The sequence below is a fragment of the Sus scrofa genome, chromosome 2 (genome assembly GCF_000003025.6).
Source record: "Sus scrofa isolate TJ Tabasco breed Duroc chromosome 2, Sscrofa11.1, whole genome shotgun sequence".
NCBI classification, from domain to species: domain Eukaryota; kingdom Metazoa; phylum Chordata; class Mammalia; order Artiodactyla; family Suidae; genus Sus; species Sus scrofa.
In genome coordinates this window covers 103,305,604-103,327,740 of record NC_010444.4, presented here as the reverse complement: position 1 = coordinate 103,327,740, position 22,137 = coordinate 103,305,604, and the positions used below count along the sequence as shown (strand labels likewise).

Genomic DNA, 22,137 nt, shown 5'->3' with positions numbered 1-22,137 from the left:
AGACTTCCAGGTAAAGAGATCATTCAAGGCATCTGAGTTCCCATAGCCCACAAGAAGGTCCAGGAGGCAGCCTCAATCCCAAGCTGCCAGGATGTGTGACACCAGGGCCAACTGCCTCATGTCACAACTGGGTGCTGCTCGGCAATGGGGATTGTGCAATGGAACATCCCCGGACCCGTCCGATGACTTTCTCGGGCCTTTCTCAGCCCTAAGTTTCCACAAGGCTATCTGCGACACCAGCAAAATGAGAGCACCAAATCATTACTCCACAAGCTCTGCGGATTCATCCACACATATCAGTGTAGAGCAAGGACTTCTATCTTTTTCCCTAGGTGATGTTAGGGTTTTTTTCTCTATCAATCTGCTTTAGTTACCTTTGGTTTTGTTGATTTCTCTGATGTTGGCTGCTCATTAGATCTGGAAACTGCTTTTTCTTTATGAGCACGCTTGCTCCCTGCATCTGCTGAGTGCGTGGGTAGGCTTTTTGGCTGAAAACACACACACAAACACCACATGTTAACAGCATGGCAAATACTGCTACTTTTATCTATGGAGTAGAAAGTATTCACAAAATTGTGTTTTATGTAGCTTTGAATTGTGTAAATTTAAATGAGTAAGATATGTATGTGACAAAATTTCACTTTGAGTGCAAAATTTGAAACCATGCAAATCCTTCCAAATTCAACAAAATCACATGAGCACGTTGCAAATCCTGATGATGCCACAGGGTGGTGCTATTTTAGTGGGAAAATAAAGCCCGCCATCCTTCATAGGACTTAAATGATTAGAGTTCAGCATGTTATCCTTCACAGGAGGAAAAAAAAAAAGGCTTCACCTTATGTTATCAAGACCCAATGGTGATCATTTACCTCTGGGTGTTCCTTTGGCTTTACTTCTTGGGTTTTTTTCTCATGAACCACAGATGGCTGTCAATTTCAAAAGATAAAATCTTAATTACATTGAAGTCCACAGTTCTCACATTTCCAAACAGACGCAAAAACAAAAGCCCCATTAGATCATCCTGCCTCTCTCAGGAAAGGTCCAGTAGAGAAGCAGATGCTGTCTGGTCAAGAGCAATCCTACCAATACTCTGATAATGATGATTATTGAAAAAATAATAAAAAACGTAGTATTTAATCTAGCATAATTTTTCAAATAGGTATATATCTCTAAGTTATTGGCTGTTTTTGACAATTCAAGCAGGTCATTTGCTAACTGCAAGTCCCTCCTTGCAATTTTACAGAGATGTAAAATGATCACTCTGACCAGTGAGTTTGTTGACGGTGGATCCTACTTTAGAAATTAAAATTAATTTTCAAAAAAATCCCTTTTCATAGGAGATGAAGAACACCATATTTTCTCAATTAAATAATGTATACAGTCTTTTCTGAATTGTAAATAGAGACCACACATATCACCAGAAACCCATTCTCTTGAGACTGAGCAACCAAGAACATTTAAATACTGAATAAAAAGACACCTTGCACCTGGCTGCTGAATTCTTCTGTTATAGGGGGTTATGTAAATTACCATCCTCAGGGGCCACCAAGAGGCCTTACACACAATTATATAAGCCTCATCTTCCACCTTCACTGCCCTCCCACCACCACTGTTACATGCACTTACAGTACTTCAGCCCAAATCATCTTTTGGGCTTTCTTACAGGAAACCGTGTGGTCTTATCTGAGTAATGGTTCAAATGTCTTTGAAGAAATAATGTTGGCACCTTACTGAAGAGAAACATTTGCCCTGCCTGCAGACAACCTGGGACCCATCTCCACATGGACTGCGACTGGCTTCGAGTCTAGACAGCCATGTGTCAGGAAAGCAAAGAAAGCCATTCCCAGGGAAAGTTAGAGCTGTCTCCTGATTAATAGATAACTAGTTCCACCCATGGAAACAAGAATACCAAGATAAACCCAGGGCCTCTTAGGAGAAACTCTCATCTTGAAGTTATTTAGGCGCTGGGTTCAATAGACACCTTTATTTTTGATGTCTCATCATTAACTTGGATACTCATTATCCTTTATCCCTCGTCCTTTGCTCCTGTGGCTTATTTTTAATTACTTTGGCTATAACAAAAACCTAGATTTGAACAAAATGCCTTCTGAATTATACTGTTTCCATTTATAAAATATTATACATTCATTTTAACATTATGGATTTAATGTTTTAATTATTTTATATACACTCTATATAAACATGTTCAAAAGGGTAATCCAAAATTAATTTAATTAGCCAACAAAAAAATGTTTTAACCATTCAGTTGCACCAGTGGGAGAAACTGGTTATTCATTACTATTGCAAAGAATCCAAATAACTCATGAGTTGACTTAAATCATTTACCTTAGTTGATTGTGACTTCTTTTCAGGTTCTGTTTTTACAGCCTAAATTCAGAAAAGAAAGAAAGGATGAATGGACATAATTCAAAGAGCTTACCATAAATTTTCAACTATGGAAACTAAAAAGATGATTTTTATGTATTTATAAATGTAAACTTTATATATGAGTTAAGATTACTATACTTTTCTTAGAATTATAACTCTTTAGATAAACACTAATTAGTAGTCTGTTCTTACTACTCAGATGGCAATTTGCAACTTCTATGGGAATTAAAGATATGTAAAGATTTATTACTGTGAACATTATAGGTAATACAAGCAAACTAAAATAAAAACCTTCCTCCTTCATAGCCACTAGTATGATTGGTCTCTTTATGAATGAAATACTCACCAGAGGTTTAAATGATGGTGTAAAACAATGGTATGGTGACAGACTTGAAACCCAGGAAACAGTGAAATTTATTTTTAGTGCCAAAACCAGAATGTGAACGGTGGGTAACTAAGCCTGCCAGAAAGTCCGTGATGGGTCAGAGGGTTACAAAAGATTGTGAACTGCAATTACTAGGACATGCTAAGCAGCTGAAGTGACCATTAGTAAAGAGAAATGTCCCCCAGCACAAGGCACCACATCACCTGTTTTTTGTGTCTTTTCTTGTTGGGAGAATGCGGTCCTTCCAGCTGTTTGCTGACTGGAATGGCCTAATATAAGAGCACAGCCCCAAGTGTGATTTTATTTTATCTGACATATAAGTAACATATAAACAGGGCTAAAATGTGCACCAGGACACATTCTACTCATTGATTCCATCTACTCTACACATATATAACATATATCTTAGCTCCAAGAACTTCTGAGTACTTAAATTCTAAGATCTCAAAGATTGCAGTGTGGATTTACTCTTATTTTTGTGATTGAAAATCTGTAAGATCTCCATTTATAAAAATCTTTGATCCCTTTCCTTCCCATTCTTTCTCTGTGCAAAGGCTGCTTGAGCAATATTTTTTCCCACCTATACCTCCACCTATATATATTGGCAAAATATTGATTGACAAATTACAGATTAGAAGCTATTGATAGACTCAAACCACTATAATACCAGCTGGCTTAATTTCCTTGTTAATCATTTAATAAAGTGCATTTGTATAAACTCAAAAAAAGCATAGTAGCATGCACAGAAACTCATTAACAAGAATCTATTTTAAAGGATCCAAAATTTAAAACTAAAAACATTTGTTTGACCATGAACTTTGTTTCCTTCACAAAACCGTAAGTGTGTTGGCATAACAAGGGTCCATTATGTGAGGAACACATGTACCTCTATTACTGAAGCACGAGACATGATAAATTAAGAGAGTATTTGGCATAAGTCTATTACAATAATAGAATAAAAAATAGAGGAGATTTGGAGTTCTGTCATGGCTCAGTGGAAGCAAATCTGTCTGGTATCCATAAGGACACGGGTTCGATCCCTGGCCTTGCTCAGTGGGTTAAGGATCCGGAGTTGCTGTGAGCTGTGGCGTAGGTCACAGACGTGGCTTGGATCTTATGTTGCTGTGGCTGTGATGTAGGCTGGCACCTACAGCTCCGATTCAGCCCCTAGCCTGGGAACCTCCATATGCCGTAGATGAGGCTCTAAAAAGACAAAAACACACACAAAGATCTAGACATATTACCTCCGGAGCTAGACTGACTTTCATTTTAAAGGTGGAGAACATGACAAGGATTTGATATAGGCATTAGCTTGAATTAGCAACTTTTCTCTAAAAAACCAAAATATGCAGAGAAACATGCTCGTAAGTTCACAAAAATCTCCAAGAGGAGGCCAATATAAATGTTATGAGGCAAACATTAGAGGCACATGAAATAACATGATTAATGAGAACAGTGCGATTAAAATCCACCAAGGCAAGAGAACTGAGGCCAAAAGTGGTCCTGAGTCAGCCACTTCATCATGTGCATCTTATTTTTGTCTCTCCCTCTCTTCTCTCCTACTTTCCCCTCTCTCTTCCCTTCGTCCAGTTTTATAGGACTGCCAAGAATTATGATTCATGCTTAGCCATGGCTGAAGACTTTGCTGACACTTGCTCTGGAAAACAAGGCAATACTTGAAATAAGATTGGGCTTCAAACTGAGAGTCAGTGGGGATGGCTAAGCATCGACACTGTGTCAAAGGCAAACCAAAATAATAAAAAGGAAATCCTGTATTTCTGGCTCTTATCACATTTCTTTAATTTTCACTGAGTCTAAGTTCAATAAGAATTTGTGGGGGGGCGGTAAATGTTTCTACTGTAGTCAAGATTATTTCAAGATTGAGATCAGATTTTTCTTATGATTAGGCTTGGTATAAATACTAGTGAGAGCTAATAGATTGATTATGGATTGGACAATGTATATTTTACAAACAATTAAGCAATCAATATAAATGTCAACTACTAAATAAAACATAATTTAAATTTAAAAATAAATTTTAAAATTAAAATAAGGGCTAAATGACATTTATCAGAGCTTAGAGTTGGACAATGTGTTTCCATATATATATGCCCTTCCCTTTAAAAACAGTTCAGAAGTAAATTATGGCATAGGATCCTACTTGGGATAGCCACGTAATATGGAAAAACAGCAAAAGAATCTTGGTGATTTTAAATAAGGGCAATTGGATAACAATGCAGCTGGGATAGCTCTGAAAGGCACTGAAGAATATTAGCTCCTAAGAACTAGGTGAAAGCATCTTGAAAATGTCCCCTTCTTTAATCCTCCATCCCTACACTCTTCCCATAAACAGAGTGAGACATGGTAACTGGGGAGAGGGTCTAAGCAGCTCAGATAACTCTTTAGAACTAGGCTTACTCTATGTGGCAATCCCACTGGAGGACATCTTTTTATGGTTTTCTTCTGAAATTCCAAGAAATTATCATCAGAATAAATCCGAAGAGTTCGACAAAGGTTTATCACTAAGATGGTACCCTCAAGGACTGAAACTTTTCAGAAAGCATCTGAAATAACCACTATCAGTGTCACTTCTTTTTATGTTCATGTAGCGTAACCTTTTTCATGCTCAGATGTAGTTTTAAATGGCCAGGATAATAAAACCATTTTAGTAAGAAATCAAGAAATTATATTCTTATCTAGATGCAGAGAAAATGTACTTAGATAAATAGTCTTACAATTAAAAAACAAAAACCCAAGTCTAGAACCAAAAAATATCTGGCTGACTACTCTTTTCCAGATTTTCAAAAACGATGTAAGAATGTACAGATGGGGAGTTCCTGTTGTGGCGCAACAGAAATGAAGCCAACTAGGAACCAGGAGGTTGTGATTCAATCGCTGGCCTCGCTCAGTGGATTAAGGATCTGGTGTTGCCGTGAGCTGTGGTGTAGGTCGCAGATGTGGCTCGGATCTGGCATTGCTGTGGCCGTGGTGTAGGCCGGAGGCAACAATTCCGATTAGATCCCTAGCCTGGGAACCTCCATATGCCACAGGTGCGGGCCTAAAAAGACAAAAACAAAAAATTAAAAAATGAAAATAAAAAGTGTATAGATGATGTGTGAGATCAATAGTGAAAAAAAGCTGTTTCCAAAGACCCTCATAAATTAGGAAGAACATGTTTCTTTTCACAGCCTAAGTTTCCCAAGGCACATAACTCATCTGTCAACAATCAGCCTTCATTTGCTTTGCTTTACAATACAATTAACTTAAAGGCATTCACCAAAGTTGACCCTTGAGGACTCTTCATACCTTGGTTTCTGTGGGATTCATACTGGAAGACTTGCTCGTTGAAGCAGAGGAAGGCGATACCTAGAAAGAAAAGAAATAGGAAGGTTGATTTTAGTTAACCTACTACCTATGGTGTCCTTCAGTTTCTTTTAACCATACTTGCTCTTAACTCTTTTCCTTAGTTATACCACTTCCATAAAAGTTCCATAGGTGATGCTGCCCAACTGATAAATGACCCTGTCACCAGATCGAAAGGGTTTAGATTTGGGGTGTGCTCTTGAGTAAAGAATCTTGAGCAAGTTCCTTACATTTCCTGATCTTCAGTTTCCCCTTTCTCAATTTTTTTCAGTAGGTAACAACTAAGTTTGTTACTGCCTGGTAATTAAGTGCTCAGTAAATATAATTACCGTTTGTATTATTTTCAGACAGTACAAATTTACAGAATGTTGTTCAAAAGGACATCTCTGCCCATTACTAGCTCTGTGACTTTGAGTCTGAGTTTTCCAAGTATACAGAATGGGGCCTCCATGTCTATTTTGCAGGGTCATGTAAGATAATGTGGGTAAAATGCCTGGCACATTGTGGGTGCTCATTAAATGACAGGTGCATTATTCCTAAGGTAGCGTACAAGATACAAGAGTAGGCATAGCTCTGGGGAATAGACTCGGTGGATGAGAACTATCATGTGAGAAGAGAAGGTGGGAGATGGAGCTGCAGAGGGGGTACTGCTTTAGCAAGGGGATAAGCTAGGCTCTTCCCTGGAGGGCAAACGGTGATGAATGGTAACTGAAGTATTCAAGAAACACCCTTCCTAGGGCTGTGGAGTCAGCCCTTAGAATAGAATCTGCCCAGCAGGGAGTGTGCATGTGGACCCTTGCATGGCAATGAGGACCATGTACTCAAGTATGTAACTTGCATCACTCTGGTTATTATTAAATTCACAATTACTATCCTCGTGAATTCCAACTCAGGCTCATTTAAACCTCCTTAACATTGGAGTTGTTAGGGTTGAGAGCCCAGGGATTCCACCTGGCACGAGGTACCTTCTTAAGTCAGTAAACAGCTGCTTCCTGCCAACATCACCTGGAGCCCTGTGCCTGATGCCTGGCCCTGAGCCACCTCGGAGGCTGAGTCGCTGGGCGGGTGGAGGAGCCCATCCTTGCTAGTCCCCCAGTTACCCCTCCCCCCGACACTATACTCAGGTCGCTGTGTATATGAACCCACTATAACCCAAGGCGCATGAACAAAATCACTTTCCCCACTGACCTCAATTAATGGAGAACATTATGATGCTTATGCATAAACGCCACAATTCATAGATAAACCTTAAAGCTTTAGTACACTGATATTTCAAACATAATCATGTGAACTTAACTATTCCTGAGCACCTATTGGCAGCAATTGGGCCCCTGCACCCCAAAACGCACATACATACACACATACCCCACTAGTCACTGTGGCAGGCATGGAATGGTCTCTCCCATGCTCTTCAGTGTAAAGAACTGGAAGATGTACCAGAGTAACCCCCATCAAGTTAATAAACAAATATGTGAATGTTCATTTTCCTCGAGACTTTTTTTCATTTGTGGAGATTAACATATCCTATGTATGTAATTCTGTCTTGCACACTTAGAATGGTTGTACAAATTTCCATTCAAACTCAAGAAGTTCCATTTTGCTACATCCCCCTGCTTCAATGATTTCACTCGGCCATCTAAAACCACCCAAGACCAAACACTCCACACGAAACTGCTTTTAAGCTGCAATCTTCAGGTTTACATTCATTTTCTAAACGTCCCAATTTATTAAATATTCATTAATCACATAGCCTTGGGTTTTCCGATCTGCCTTACTCCTTTATTAAGCAATAGCTGGAAGTGATCCTTAAATCCTAGAAAGGAGGCTTTCAAAGGCTGACCAAGAACAGTAAAATCTCCATGGAACACCTATAAATAAACACAGAGCAGGTTATAATGGGAACCTAGCTGAAGGCCTTGGCCCACCTGTTCTCGGCAGAGATTCCTCCAAGAAAGTTTTATCTCATCACTAAGGCACTTACCATTCTGAAACTAAAAGAGAAAAACCACTTGATGAGGGCTGAAAATGAGCAAAATTGAACTGCCTCATTAAGGGCAGGTTCAACTCTGGCTAACTGTAATGTGTTTAATTTTTATTCTATTTGTAAAGACAAGGAACTTTCACTATTTTTTATCTCTAGTGAGGGATTATATGCACTTTCAATGTAAATCTTCTATGTTGTTTGAATTCCTCATCATGGGTGTGAATAATTAATAATTTAAAAATTGTGAAGGTTAGTCTATACATGCATGAAGAACCTTAGAGAAAAATCTTGAATATGTGGGTTTTAAACAGAGGAGGAAAACAGTATTGCATAAAGATTAAGTGACCTGTCGAAGTTTACCACAGTTCATTGGCTCCACAAATAATTATCTAGAACACAGCATGTGTTAAGTCCTGTGTGAGCTGATGGAAACACAGTGGACAAACCTATAAACACATCCCTGCCCTTGTGAAAGTTACAGGCTGGTCAGGGATGACATTAATAGAACCACCACTTCAGAAGCTATTTGTGGCAAGTGCTATAGAAGAAAAGCAGAGGGTCCCAGGAGAACACAGACTAGGCAACGGAGCTAGTTCAGGGGAGAGTTGGGACAAGTGATACGGAGGAAGTGACAGTTAATGTGGAGATGGAAGGATACGGGACATCACCCAGGCAAAAGGCCAAGAGGATCCTTTGAGCTGTCAGTGCCAGGGCAGGGCCTAGGCCACCTGATATCTAAACCAGTGACTCTCTGCTGTAGGATCCACCACTCACGGTCCCAACATTAAGGGAGAGTCGTTTTTAAAGTGCCATTGGCGCTCAAATACCAAACCTTCTATGTGATTAGAACTGTATATCAGACTAACGTGCGTCCATAATCCTCTCCCTACTAAATGACCCATGCAAATCCCTTAACAGCCAGCCTCACTAATCGTTTATAAACTTGAATGAAGGCATAAATCAGAGTAACAAAGAACAGAGAAAAAGTCCTTTAATATAATCATTTTCCACCCACTCACCCACTATTGCTCTTTAAAAAGTAATGAAGGCGTTCCCCTCAAGGCTCAGCAGTTAATGAACCTGACTAGTATCTATGAGGATGCAGGTTTGATCCCTGGCCTCGCTCAGTGGGTTAAGGATCTGGCGTTGCCATGAGCAGTGGTGTGGATTGCAAACTCGGCTCACATCTGCTGTGACTGTGGTATAGGCTGACAGCTATAGCTCCGATTTGACACCTAGCCTGGGAACTTCCATATGCCGCAGGTGCCGCCCTAAAAAGCCAAGAGAAAAAAAGAAAATAATCCTGGGGCTGAGGGTACATAACGCCTAAATCACCATCATAGTCTTGAAGGAGTTCACAGCCCAGTGAGATAAACAAATAAAGCATGTTTAGTTTCAAGTAAGTGCTCTAACAGGGATGAAGAAAATCTTATGCAACAGAACAAATGTTTTGGTTTTATGTAAGTTGCAGGCCCACCTCAAATAATAAAACTGTGTTGGCAAGTCCCCTTAAGACAAACCAATATTGATAAAATAATCACAGCCTAGAAAAGAATTAATATTTAATCCTATTACCCAATAGGGCATCTTATGCTCTGGCATTATTCACAAAATCTCTTTAATTTGTTTACATGCTACAGTAAGAATTTTGGAAGCTGTAGGAAATGATCAGAGATATGAGGGTTTTAAGACCCTTGAAAAATGGAAACTGCTTTCCCTTTTCACATATATTTTGTAAATGTCTCCCAGACTACACCTTTCTAGCTCTCTCACGCATCCTGGCCACACTCATCTTCCCATGTGTCACTCCTGCACACAATTCTCTCTCAAGTAGAACCAACGATGATGATACTTGCTGCCCACCTTATCACACAGAAAACTCTTTTCTGGCTTTTAAAGATCCCTAGCCTCCAATCCCACCCCATCTCCCAATGTAGAACATTTGCTCTAGGCAGCTAGCCCATCCCACCCCACTCATCTTTCCCTTTATGTTTCCCCCGGACCCCATAAGTGCCACTGGCTGGGAGGCTTCTCTTCCCCAAATATCCAAATCCTATAGACCCTTCCTTTCAGGTGCATCTCACTAGCGCCCAGCCCTGGCACTGTAACATGTAACTCCAAAATCAGTCATCAGTGGGCATCCACCTTCACCAATCCCCGCTCGCTCACTCAGAGTGCCATATACAAGACAGGTAATGCCATTAATTAATCCACCACATGGGGTCCCTTTAAAAGAACTGTCTGTTGGATACACTAATCTGCTGACCTCTATTCTTAGGACAGGTCTCTATCCAAGGCTTTCCTTTGATTCTGCAGGGCACCTAGTGAGGCTGCAGGAGAAGAGAAGCAAGACTAGGACCAATCCCAGACATCATGCGATGCTGGATGTGAGAGGAGAGGGTTGTGAGCTCACCCACAGGTCCAGGCTGGGAGAGCAAGGGCTCCCTCAGAAGATGCCGGGGTCCCAGAAGGCTTACTTGTCCTTCTGCCGCCATTAAACCTGGCTGATGAAAAAGTCATGCCCATGGCTCTGTCCTCCTCTACCACTACGTTATAGAGTCTTTTCACTTGCCTGGGCTCCCAGAAGACTATCAGCTTCTCTTTAGGCACTGCCAGCTGGTTCTGGGGAACCCCCATCTCTCTCCTCCAGTCACCCAGCCTCACCTTGATCTTCTCCGGCCCCCAGCTTGGTTCATAAAGTGCACCCACAGTGTGCCAGTAAATGAGTCAGCAGCTGCACCTCCCCCTAGACCCTGCTTCCTCTCTCCCCACCCGTTGGCATTCCCACAGCCTCCTACCCTCAGCACCAGTCACCTTCACACACACCCTCTGCCGTCGTTTGGGGAGGGTTACTAAGGACACCAGCACACGTCATGTGCTGCCCTTTTCCACCTGGTAATTCATCTGCAGTTTCATTTAGAATCACAGACCATCCTCTGCCCCAGGGCTGTGGTGACACGGGGTTCCAGGTTCAATCCCCAGCCTCTGACCTGTTTCCTTCTGGAAGCTTCTTCCACTTGCTCCATTCTTCTCAGTGATCTTTAACATTCAGACACAAACCCTCTGCCTCCTCTCTTACATGGCTGCATCCTCGGAGAGTTGATTTCTCCCCATGTCTTCATCATTTACTAAGTGAACAAGTCTCTGTACCTTATCAGCAGGGCTACTTTATTACCAGCCGACATTATTTCCCCTTAAAGGGAGGAAGCTGAGAAAAATCAGCTGTGGGCTCAAATGCCTACTGCAGCACTTATTCATCCACATTAACTATCTTCCTGAAGTTTCGTCCTCATCTGTAAAATGGGAGTAATACCACCTGCCTCTGGAGCTGCTGTGAGGGCCAAATGATCTAATGCAGGGAACTCACCTGTCCCTAAACTACCTGGAATCAAGGGCAGCACTGCACCCGGTCCCCATCACCATTTCATCCTTTTAATTTCTTTTTCCACCCACACTCCTGGTCCAATCAGGTATCTCCCAAACCTGGATTATATCAAGGCCTTTTAATAGTTTCCATACCTTGTTTTTTCCCACCCCCACCGTAACCAAGCAGGACCCCATGGGGCCTTGCTAAAACAGACTCCCCCACATCCTCTGTCTGCCTCTTGTTTGTAGAAAAACTTTAGCCTCCTAGGCCTTTATGCATTCCAAAGGGTATATTTAATCAAAGAAGAAAAAATACAGAAAGAAAGGAAAACAATCAAGCAAGACAAAATGACAATATTTTAGCCATTAACAAAATCAAGAATCATTTGTTCATCCTCAAGGGTCATAGATAATATCCTAAGCCATATCCTTTGAGCTGTTTTGCAGATACTGAACCCCACCCCCACCCCAGGAGAAGTTACCTATATGTTACCAAGCACAGAGACCCCAGGGCAGCTGGACTCAGAAAACTGATGATGTTGACTCCTGATTACCTCACCACCAACCAATCAGAAGACTGTCCACTAGCTGATCACACACCCCACAACCCCTCTCTCTCTTTCTTTAAAAACCTTTTCCATGAAAGCCATCAGGGAGTTCAGGTATTTTGAGCCCTGGCTGCCTAGACTCCTTGCAATAAACACTGTACTTTTCTTCACCACAACCCAGAGTCAGTGGATTGGGCTGTACTGCAAGAAGGCAAGTGGACCCAAGTTTGGTTTGGGAATACCACTTCTAGCTCCCAAGCCTTTCTGTCTCTTCCTAATTACCCGAAATAAATGCACACTATGTTCCTGCTCTGATGAAATACTAAACTCTCAATAATTTCCCACTGTGCCCTAGATAAGGTCCACTGTCTTCTACCTGAACTTTGGACTTTCAATATTTGACCTAATCTACTTATTCCACTACTGCCTCTCACTACATTCTACACCACGTCTCCCCTCCACCCAGGATGGTGTCCCTGTTGTCTCATGAGAACCTCATCAGACAGCTGGTTAAGAGACTGAGAGGGGGCTCTGGACTCAAGATTAATGGAATTTCAGCTGATGTTGAGTTCATGTGCAACCTCGAGCAAACGACTTAACCTCTGTGCCTTAGTGTCCTCATCTATGGAATGAGCATCGTAGCAATTCTTACCTTATAGGGTTGTTTTAAGAATAAGTTAATGGACCTGAAGCCATTATAATGGTGCTTGGCAAGTGATAAGTGTTGGAAAATTCTAGTCGGTGTTCTCATCACCATCATCACCTTGCTTGCATCCACCGCAGAGCCTTTTCCCTGCTCAGGCCCCTCCCAGCCCTGCCCTTGAAGATTAGCTCAAGATATAGCACCTGCATCTGCTTTAGTTCTAGTATCTTCTCAACTCACATGCATGTTTGTACTTCCCACTTGAACACTCAATCAATGTGCTGTGCTGAGGGTTATGAATCTTTTTTTTTTTTCTTTTTTAAACAAATGGCCACACCTGTTTAAAGTTCCTGAACCAGGGGTAGAGGGCAGAGCCAGAGCCACCACAGAAGCAATGATTAGTAGTTATATTGTGAGCCACACAGGAAGTCCTATTGAGTCTTTTCTAAGAAGATATCTTATCAACGAAGTTGTAAACCAATCAAGAGGCAGGTCATTTCCAATCCCCACAGTGCCTACCATACTGTTTAGAAGCAGAAAGGAATTCAAAATTCCAATACTTTTCCAGTTTCTAATTCTCAAAGCTTCATTTAAACAAAGAAGGAAGTATAGTTCTAATATCTTGGAGTTTTTTGAAAGCTAGAATAAAGAATATAATTAATAAATGAGAAGTCAAGTTTCAGTCTGATCACCTCTTAGTAGCCATGAGTCCCAGGCAAGCCAATTAAACCTGCAGAGCATCTGGGTTCCCATGTGGGAATAACCTCCACCCCACAGGACTATTGTGAGAGTTAATCAGATACCAAATATTAGGGCATTTGGGCAAAAGCACACAACAAATACCAAAAAAAAAAAAAAAAAAAAAATCTGAAATTAAGAAAATCGGACACACCAATAACTGATTTTTAATTTTTAAAGTTAGCGCTACTAGATGCATGAGAAATGATAATTTGCTTCGGAAGCATATCGAGAGTCTTATTTTAATAAGACATCTCCAATAATGAAAGAAAAGAAGTCATGGAATTTTTTTTAAAGTTCTTTCTTCACAGGACCTGTCAGACGGACCCACACTTGAACTCCACAAGGGCAGAGACCACGAGCATTTCAGCTGCTGCACAAGCTTACATCTGACACACAATAGTCCTTAAAAAATGTATACATTTGTACATGAGTAAACATGACTATAATCTGATGGCTTAAAAGCAACATGATATGAGTTTTATTCATTATCAGAAATTCTGTCCAAAGCACAAGTCAGCAAACTGGTTAGGAAAACATAATTTAAACATCTAATAATTTGCATCATCATTGTCAGTACTGGGGAGTAGTATAACTTTAAAAAAAAAAAAAAAAACAAACTCATACACACATACCAAAAAACCCCTGGGCTGCTTCCTGTATGATACCCAGAACAAACAATAGGCAACTGATGAGGGGCTTTCTAAGGAAAGCAGTGACATTCTTCACAAATACCACTCATGGGCCCAGTAAGAACAGGCTTATAGTGATGGATTATTCACTTTGGGAAATTGAATGCTCAGATGTTTGTCTGTTGTTTGCCATGCTGTCACACCATGACGTACTGCCTTGAAATGCCTTTAATTATTTACCATAAAAATGGTGCTTCTAAAGAGAACTGCAGTACAGTCACCTCACAAAGTATACTATTTAATCCTAACTAAAAGGATGATTCCGATGAAGAGTCATCTACAGATGAAGGTGAACCATCGCTTTCAGAGAGAATATGGCTCTGTGCTAATAGTTCTAGTTAGGGCACCAACTTATATCTCAGTACATGAATATAATATGAGATCAGGTCAACTGTGATAGGATCTCAAGTACAACAAGAATTTCGAGATCAGAAGAGTGGGACTGTATGTCTGAGTTGCAGGTTTGAAGATGGGTAGGAAAAACTTCCTAGAGGAGATGGGAACTGTCTACCCAGTATTAACGGCAATGTGACAGAGAGGTAGGTGAGGACTATAGAATTTTCCAAATGCCAGGAACTGTGACACGTGTTTTACACATTTGATTTCAATATATCTTCATAAAACCCTACGACCTGTTATATATCTGCATTTTATAAATAAGAAAGCTGGGGCTCAGAGAAGTTAGGTTACTTATTATCTAAGATTCCACAGTTAAGAAGCTGTAGGACTTGGATCTGAACACAGACATTGACAATAATGCCCATGAACTTGGTGCTATAACAAGCTGACTTTGAAGAAGTAAAACAAAGTATTTCAGGTTTACAAAATTTGGAAATGGAGGCTGAGATTGGGTAGTCATTTCAGGTGAGCAAAACAACTTGAGCAAGACTTAGAGGTGGGAAAGGACCAGAGATAATCAGTCCAGGTGCAACAGATGAAGGAGAACAGGGCAAAATGAAGCAATCTGAACATTGCCTGGAGGAAACAGAAAGTGATTCTATCTTAGCGCAGCATGCTGTATACATTCATGGAATATATTAAAAGGGACACACAGCCTTAACATAATAAAAATAGAATGCCTGAGCTCTACTTGCTCTGGGAAGTGGAGAGCACATGCAGCATTGGCCTCTGATGCAACATGTGAGCAGACCTCAAAATAAACATCCAAATGTTGCCTGGCAACCGGGACAGTAGCCATAGCAGATCTGTGATTGCAACCCAAGCCAGAGAGACCATAGAACATTTGGTTGCACTCTGAGTGTCTGATTATGAGCTCTGGCACAGGACTACCCCAAGTACTTAAAAAAAAAAAAATCCACAAAAAGTCATAAAGTTGAACTCTTGGTACTACAAAAACAACTGTTTAATTTTCTTTGTTTTGTGAACTCCAGTTTTCCAGTGTTCCCCATCCCCCCGGATGATTATTTTATAGGCAAGGAAATAGCAAACCTGGCAGCCAGGATAAGTCATTAAAGAGTAGAAATGCAGCCTTTTCTTCTTAAGTTGTGTTCATTCCTCTAGGGTTCCTGCTGCTTTTCTTGATACATGAAATAACTCCAACTATGTCTGACTTGGGCTGCCCAAGACAAAGCAAACTAGACCCGGAAAAGAGAGCCTATGTTCCCCTTGCAGTCCCTCCCCTGGAGAAGTTTGTGTGGCTTGGATTTACTTAAGCCTGTGAGTCATGCAATTTCAGCTAAAGCAACAAAATGAACAATGAGGAAGAGGGCCCAAGACAAGCTCTTTGAACTTAGTCTCAACCCCTCTAGAACAGTTTCCTCATCTTTAAACTGTCAGGACTGAAAACTCTGTAGTTATGCAACTCTAATATGCTGTAAAGAGATAAAGTTTATTAAATAATGTACCCTGATGATAAATGTTCAAGTGGGAACACACGAGTTTAGCCTCTGGAGCCCCACAGACCTGAGGTCTCATTCTAGCTGTGTAACTTCAGGGAAGTCCCTTAACTTTTCCAAACTTGTATTTTTTATTTGTTAAATGGGTATAAATATGACACTTACAAGATGGCAGTGAGGATTAAATGAGGGTGTGTTTAAAAGGCTCAGTGCCTGGCACCTGGTAAGGCAGTAAACAGCAGTGATTTGTATTATTTCACAAATAACAGCCTCAAAAGTTCTCCTTAGTGTTAGATGATGGGGCAGGTCTGTGGTGACACCATTTTGAGAAGTTACACATTAATGTTGTTTATCTTAAAGAGAAAAGCAACATTATTTCACATCATGACATTTTCTTTGGATTGATATGCATCACTTGTTTATCTTAAAAGAGCAGGAGCTCATCTAAAGCATATACATGGGTACTAATGATATAGTTTAAGAAAAATTCTGAGCTCTGCTGAATGGTTGCCTCAGAGCCTTTTAGCTCAGCTTCACAGTCTGTTCAAATTCATTCTGTAGGTGCAGACCTGACAGAGAGCAAGAGAACATGAGAATTTATACGGGTCCTTGTATTATAAGACCAAAGGCAAGTCTCAATCTCTACAGGGACGATAGACTCAAGTGTCTCTTACAGAAACTGAGAGGGCAAATATGAGGAATACTGAGATAGAGCCAATCAAGTGGTGCTGAGAGGAGCCTGTCACATGACCAGCCCTGTAGCTGGCTTCTCAGTGAAGCATGTTCTTAATAAGAAGGCTTAAATGACAGGAAGTATTACAAGGTTCCCTTCTCCACACTGATTTCCCAATAATCAAAATGAAAATGTGAGGTGAAAGAAAATGTCCTTCTGGAAACCAACAAGAAAAACAAACTCACAAATGTACACTAACAGCAAGCTTAATCTTTGCCAGTGTTAAAGAGGTAGTGTCACACAGTAGTTAGGAGGATGGCTGTGGAGCCAGGCCACTTGAGTTTGAATTCCAGCTCTGCTACCCACTCTATGACCCTGAGCAAACTCCCTAACTACTCTGCGCCTCAGTTTCCTCAACTGTCAAATGGGAATAATCACAATACCTTCCACTGCATTTCATCCCGCTTTCCCGCAGGATGAAAGTAGAACAGGAGACTTCATTTTAAAATAGGTTTCATTTAAAATTGATGTAAAAATAAAACACTGCTGCTTATCTTTCAGCCTAAGCAAAAGTTCCTACACTATGAGGGGGTTTTTTGCTATGTAATTTAATCCTGCTATTTAAACATTTCACTATATTCAAAGACGTCTAATATAGCCCTTCTCTACTGCCTATTAAAACATCTAAAGAAATTCTGTCAATGAAACTCTTATCTTTTAATTCCAATCAGTGTACAATATTCTATCTCACAGAAGCAGGAAATTTTACCCATCAGAGAGAATTTCTACAGCATTAAGATACTGAGCATAATAAAATGGCACAATATTAATTTCTAGTGCCCTTTTAAATTTAGATACACATTCCTCTCTCAGATATTTAAACTGCCTGGATATAAACCAGTGGAATGGAGGATTTTATAAGACTGGCCTATTGAAAAAGAACATTAGAATCAAACAGAACCTTGCTATCCATGTGACCCAGGGTAAGTTATCTAATCTCTCTGGGCATAGTCTCCTCATTTATAAAACTGTCCTAATACCCACTCACCTAGTTGCAAAATATGCAACGCTTAAGAGGAATAAATGAAATTTATGTAAATCACCGAGCACAGTAGTTGTTTAATAAATTAATATCTGGCTGGTTTCTTTTTCCTTCTTTCCATTTATTTTCATATATCTAGATCCTGGAGAACTTCTACCAACTATATACCCTTCTCCCAGAGCACTCCAGAATTCTTTTCAGATTGTCGGAACTGGCTTGAATATCCTTAGGTAAGCTTTTATTTGTTTCCTATTGGTTGTCTTTCCATTTTGAATAGTAACCAAATCTTCAGTTCACTGGTCAGTAGGAGAATGTGGAGAAGTTACACACACACAGAAGGTGTAGTTTACTACCAGTTCAACTGGAAATCAATCAGGACATTTTGCCAAGATTTTAATTGCAAATATGTAAACAGATCAGTGCTCCTCACATTCAGTTTTTGGAAACATGTAAAGAGATAGAAGAGTATGATTGTCAGAAGGGCTGAAGAAGGAAACACTTCTAATTTGCTAGGCTAGAAACCCTGGCCTACCACACGAATACTGTTTGAGACTAATCCAGCATCCATTACTACAATAATTTAAAAGATTCTTAAAGCCAAGGGAGGGCTCAAATTCAGCAGCCAAAAGAGATAAGCCTTCCCTTTTTTGGTCTCTAAATAGTCAGCAAAAGGATACATTGTTTCTTAGTGAAGTGGATCCTGCATGGCTAAAATTTCAAACAATTAATAATTAATTAAGCGACTGATGTAAAACTTGGTTAGAGTAGGACATCATATGGAAGATATTGCCAGGGAAAAATGATCACCAATCCTAATCAGTAAAACTATATGCACACAGGAATTAATACAAATTTAATTATTGTATACGAAAAACACACATAATGATTGCTGGCAATAAATGTTATGTCCAGCTATTGGGCAATGTGACTGGCCAAGCTTTAACACCTTAGCTCACTGGGTTTTGGCCCAGGAACAGGTTCAGGCATAGGCAGTGTGTGGGGTGGGGGAGGGTAGCAATGGACACTTAGAAACTTACAAAGGGGGAAAGGGTTATAGCCTAAAAAAGCTGTAAGCCCCTCAGGTGATTCTGAAACTCTTTGACATTGAGAATAATCTTTTTAGGTAGTTTTAAACAAGATGGCTCTATAGGGGGTCTGTGAAATGACCACTCTTTTCTACCTTTCCTATTGGCATTTTTCATCTGGCAACAAACTCAATCTCTTCATGCTTCCATTTGGTCAAAAAAAAAAAAAAAATGCACCAGAATGCATAAGATATGTGGATAGATTCACAAAATTACTTTTTAAAAGTACTTTCCATCTGGTTTTTAAAGGAAAATTTTTGGTGCTGATATTGCCAGCCCAGAATACTAAAGAGCCCATAAGGAGCTCCTGTTGTGGCTCAGTAGGTTAAGCGGCAACACTGTCTTTCTGAGGAGGTGGGTTCTATCCCTGGCCTTGTTCAGTGGGTTAAGGATCCAGTGTTGCCATGTGCAGTAGTGGTGGTTGCAGACACAGCCCCGATCTGGTGCTGCTGCAGCTGTAGCACATGTGTAAGCCAGCAACTGCAGCTCCAATTCAACCCCTAACCTGAGAACTTCCATGTGCTGCAAATGCGAATGTAAAAAGGAAAAAAAAAAAAAAAGAACTTACATGCTCGCTATAAAGAGTACCTCAGGAATATTTGTCTTCTCTAGTCTCATGGCCCCGAAACTGGATGACCAGATGATACTTGATACTTGTGATTATGCCTATAGTGAACACATTTTTTACACTAGAAGAATAGAGAATGTTGTAGATATCACCAATCCCAATAGTGCTGTCATTCTATAGGCAGATATTCTGTACCACTACAAAAACTCTTAATGCTACATACATACACACATCCAGTATATAGCTCAGCTTCAAAGACTGGAAAAAAAAAAAAAAGAAAGAAAAAAGACTGAGTGAAGTAAGTCAGAGAAAGGCAAATACCACATAATATCACTTATATCTGGAATCTAATATAAGGCACAAATGAACCTTTCCACAGAAAAAAATCATGGACTTGGAGAACAGACTTGTGGTTGCCAAGGGGGAGGGGGAGGGAGTGGGGTGGTTGGGGAGCTTGGGGTTAATAGATACAAACTACTGCCATTGGAATGGATTAGCAATGAGATCCTGCTGTGTAGCACTGGGAACTATGTCTAGTCACTTATGATGGAGCATGATAATGCAAGAAAAAGGAATGTATACATGCATGTGTAACTGGGTCACCATGCTGTACAGTAGGAAAAAAAACTGCATTGGGGAAATAACAATTAAAAAAAAAGACTGTAATTTTCAAATGACTTATTAACTGAATTTTCAGAAAATAATATTTGCCTATCTCTGTAGATCACGGATATAAAACTCAAATGAAAATAAGTGTTGGGTGATGTGAATGAGTATATCAGGCTAGTATGAAGAAGGGATAGGAGGCTTTGTGACAAAGTAGACTGTGCATTCCTCGTCTAAAAATTTTCAAATATGTTAAATACACTGTATAGGTATAAAAAAAATTAGTCTGAATTCTGGTAGAAGAGCCCCCTTCTAGTTCAGACACATAGAAATACTGTGTAAAAGTGAACATTAAAAATTAATTTAAAAAATAAAGAGCTAAAGAGATAAAACATGGAGATTGCAAATAAGAAAGTTGCATTCTGGCCACCAGTTTCAAGTCCCTACTACAGAACAAGCCCTCTGAATATGCTACATACATCTTTGTAAATAAAATGTTATGAAACTGTTCATGTCTAAAAGCATGAGGATATTTATATTCCAGGACTCTGATGACGCCAAGCTATGGTAATGGAGTTATATAAAAGGATTTTATTTTCCATCAGACATAAACAAACACTATTTTCATGCTAGGGAGAAAACAGAAAAGGCATATACAACTGAAAAACACACAAATAATTTTATTCTCACAAAAAATAAACTCAAAATGTCTAAAAGACTTAAACATAACACCATAAAACTTCTAGAAGAGAATATAGGCAAAACAGTCTCTGCATAAACCATACAAATATTTTATTAGGTCAGTCTCTTAAGGCAACAGAAATAAAAACAAATATAAACCAATGGGACCTAAGCAAACTTACAAGCTTTTGCACAGAAAAAGAAATCATTAAAAAAAAAAAAGACAACCTATGGAATGGGAGAAAATAGTTGCAAATGATGCAACCAGCAAGAACTTAATCTCCAAAATATACGAACTCATACAACTCAACAACAACAACCAAAAAACCCAAATAACCCAACTGAAAAAATGGGCAGAAAAATTAAACAGACATTTATCCAAAAAAGACATGCAGATGGCCAGCAGGCACATGAAAAGATGCACAACATTGATAATTATTATAGAAATTCAAATCAAAACTATGGTGAAGTACCACCTCACACTGGTCAGAATGGCCATCATTAACAAAACTACAGGTAACTTCACCTGCTGGAGAAGGTGTGGAAAAAATGGAACCCTCCCACATAGTTGGTGGGAAAGTAAATTGGTACAACCACTATGGAAAACAGTATGGAGGATCCTCAGAAAGCTAAATATAGGACAAGCACATGATTCAGCAATACCAGTCCTGGGCATCTTCCGCACAAAACTATAATTCAAAAAGATACATGTACACCTATGTTCACAGTACCACCATTCACAACAGACTAGACATGGAAACAAACTAACTGTGCATCAACAGATGACTGGATTAAGAAGATGTGGTACCTATATACAATGGAATACTACTCAGTCATAAAAAGAATGGAATAATGCCATTTGCAACAACATGGATACAGCTACAGATTCTCATACTAAGTGCAGTAAGTCAGAAAGAGAAACACAAAAGACCATATGATATCACTTACATGTAGAATCTACAATATGGCACAAATGAACCTACCTATAGAAAAGAAACAAACTCACAGAGGAGGAATGGGAGGGACTGGGAGTTTGATGTTAGTAGATGCAAACTACTACATTTAGAATGGATAAAAAATAAGGTCTTACTGTATAGCACAGGGAGCTATATCCAGTCTTCCTGGGATAGACCACTGATGTAAAATAATATAAAAACTAATGTATATACAAAAACATTTATTCTCTTCTACTTGTCTGGCCACCCTGAGTATAGCTGATAAAGAAATAATATGCAGGAAACTGAGCCTCTGGTTTCTCTATAGGAAGAATGTTCTTTCACACCTCCCCTAACAACTCTATCCCGGGCAATTCTGGTGGCTCTGAGATTTCATCTAGGTCTTTATACTGAGGTCACTTGTACGGGGGCCTCAATCCATTACAGGGTCCAGAGGGTGTGTTTGCATATGAAACTGGCCTCAATCTCTTACAGCAACTATGAATGGAATTTGGAAGAGTGGTCCAGGCCCTTCCTTAGGCTCTAAGAGTGGGCCAGGGACATCAATCTGGTCAGTTCCTGGG

At 39.9% G+C, this 22,137-nt stretch overlaps 1 protein-coding gene across 28 annotated transcripts in view; it reads right to left on the bottom strand.

The window, feature by feature from the left end:
- CAST (calpastatin) overlaps positions 1-22,137 on the bottom strand; it is a 122,886-nt gene that overhangs the window by 50,883 nt on the left and 49,866 nt on the right. For 13 of the 28 annotated variants that reach the window (XM_021080966.1, XM_021080972.1, XM_021080960.1 and 10 more), the window contains 4 exons: positions 6,080-6,139; positions 2,347-2,388; positions 870-926; positions 375-488 (listed from right to left, as the gene is read on the bottom strand). In XM_021080966.1, the coding sequence (XP_020936625.1) occupies positions 375-488; positions 870-926; positions 2,347-2,388; positions 6,080-6,139 (273 nt within the window). 28 annotated transcript variants of the gene reach the window in all.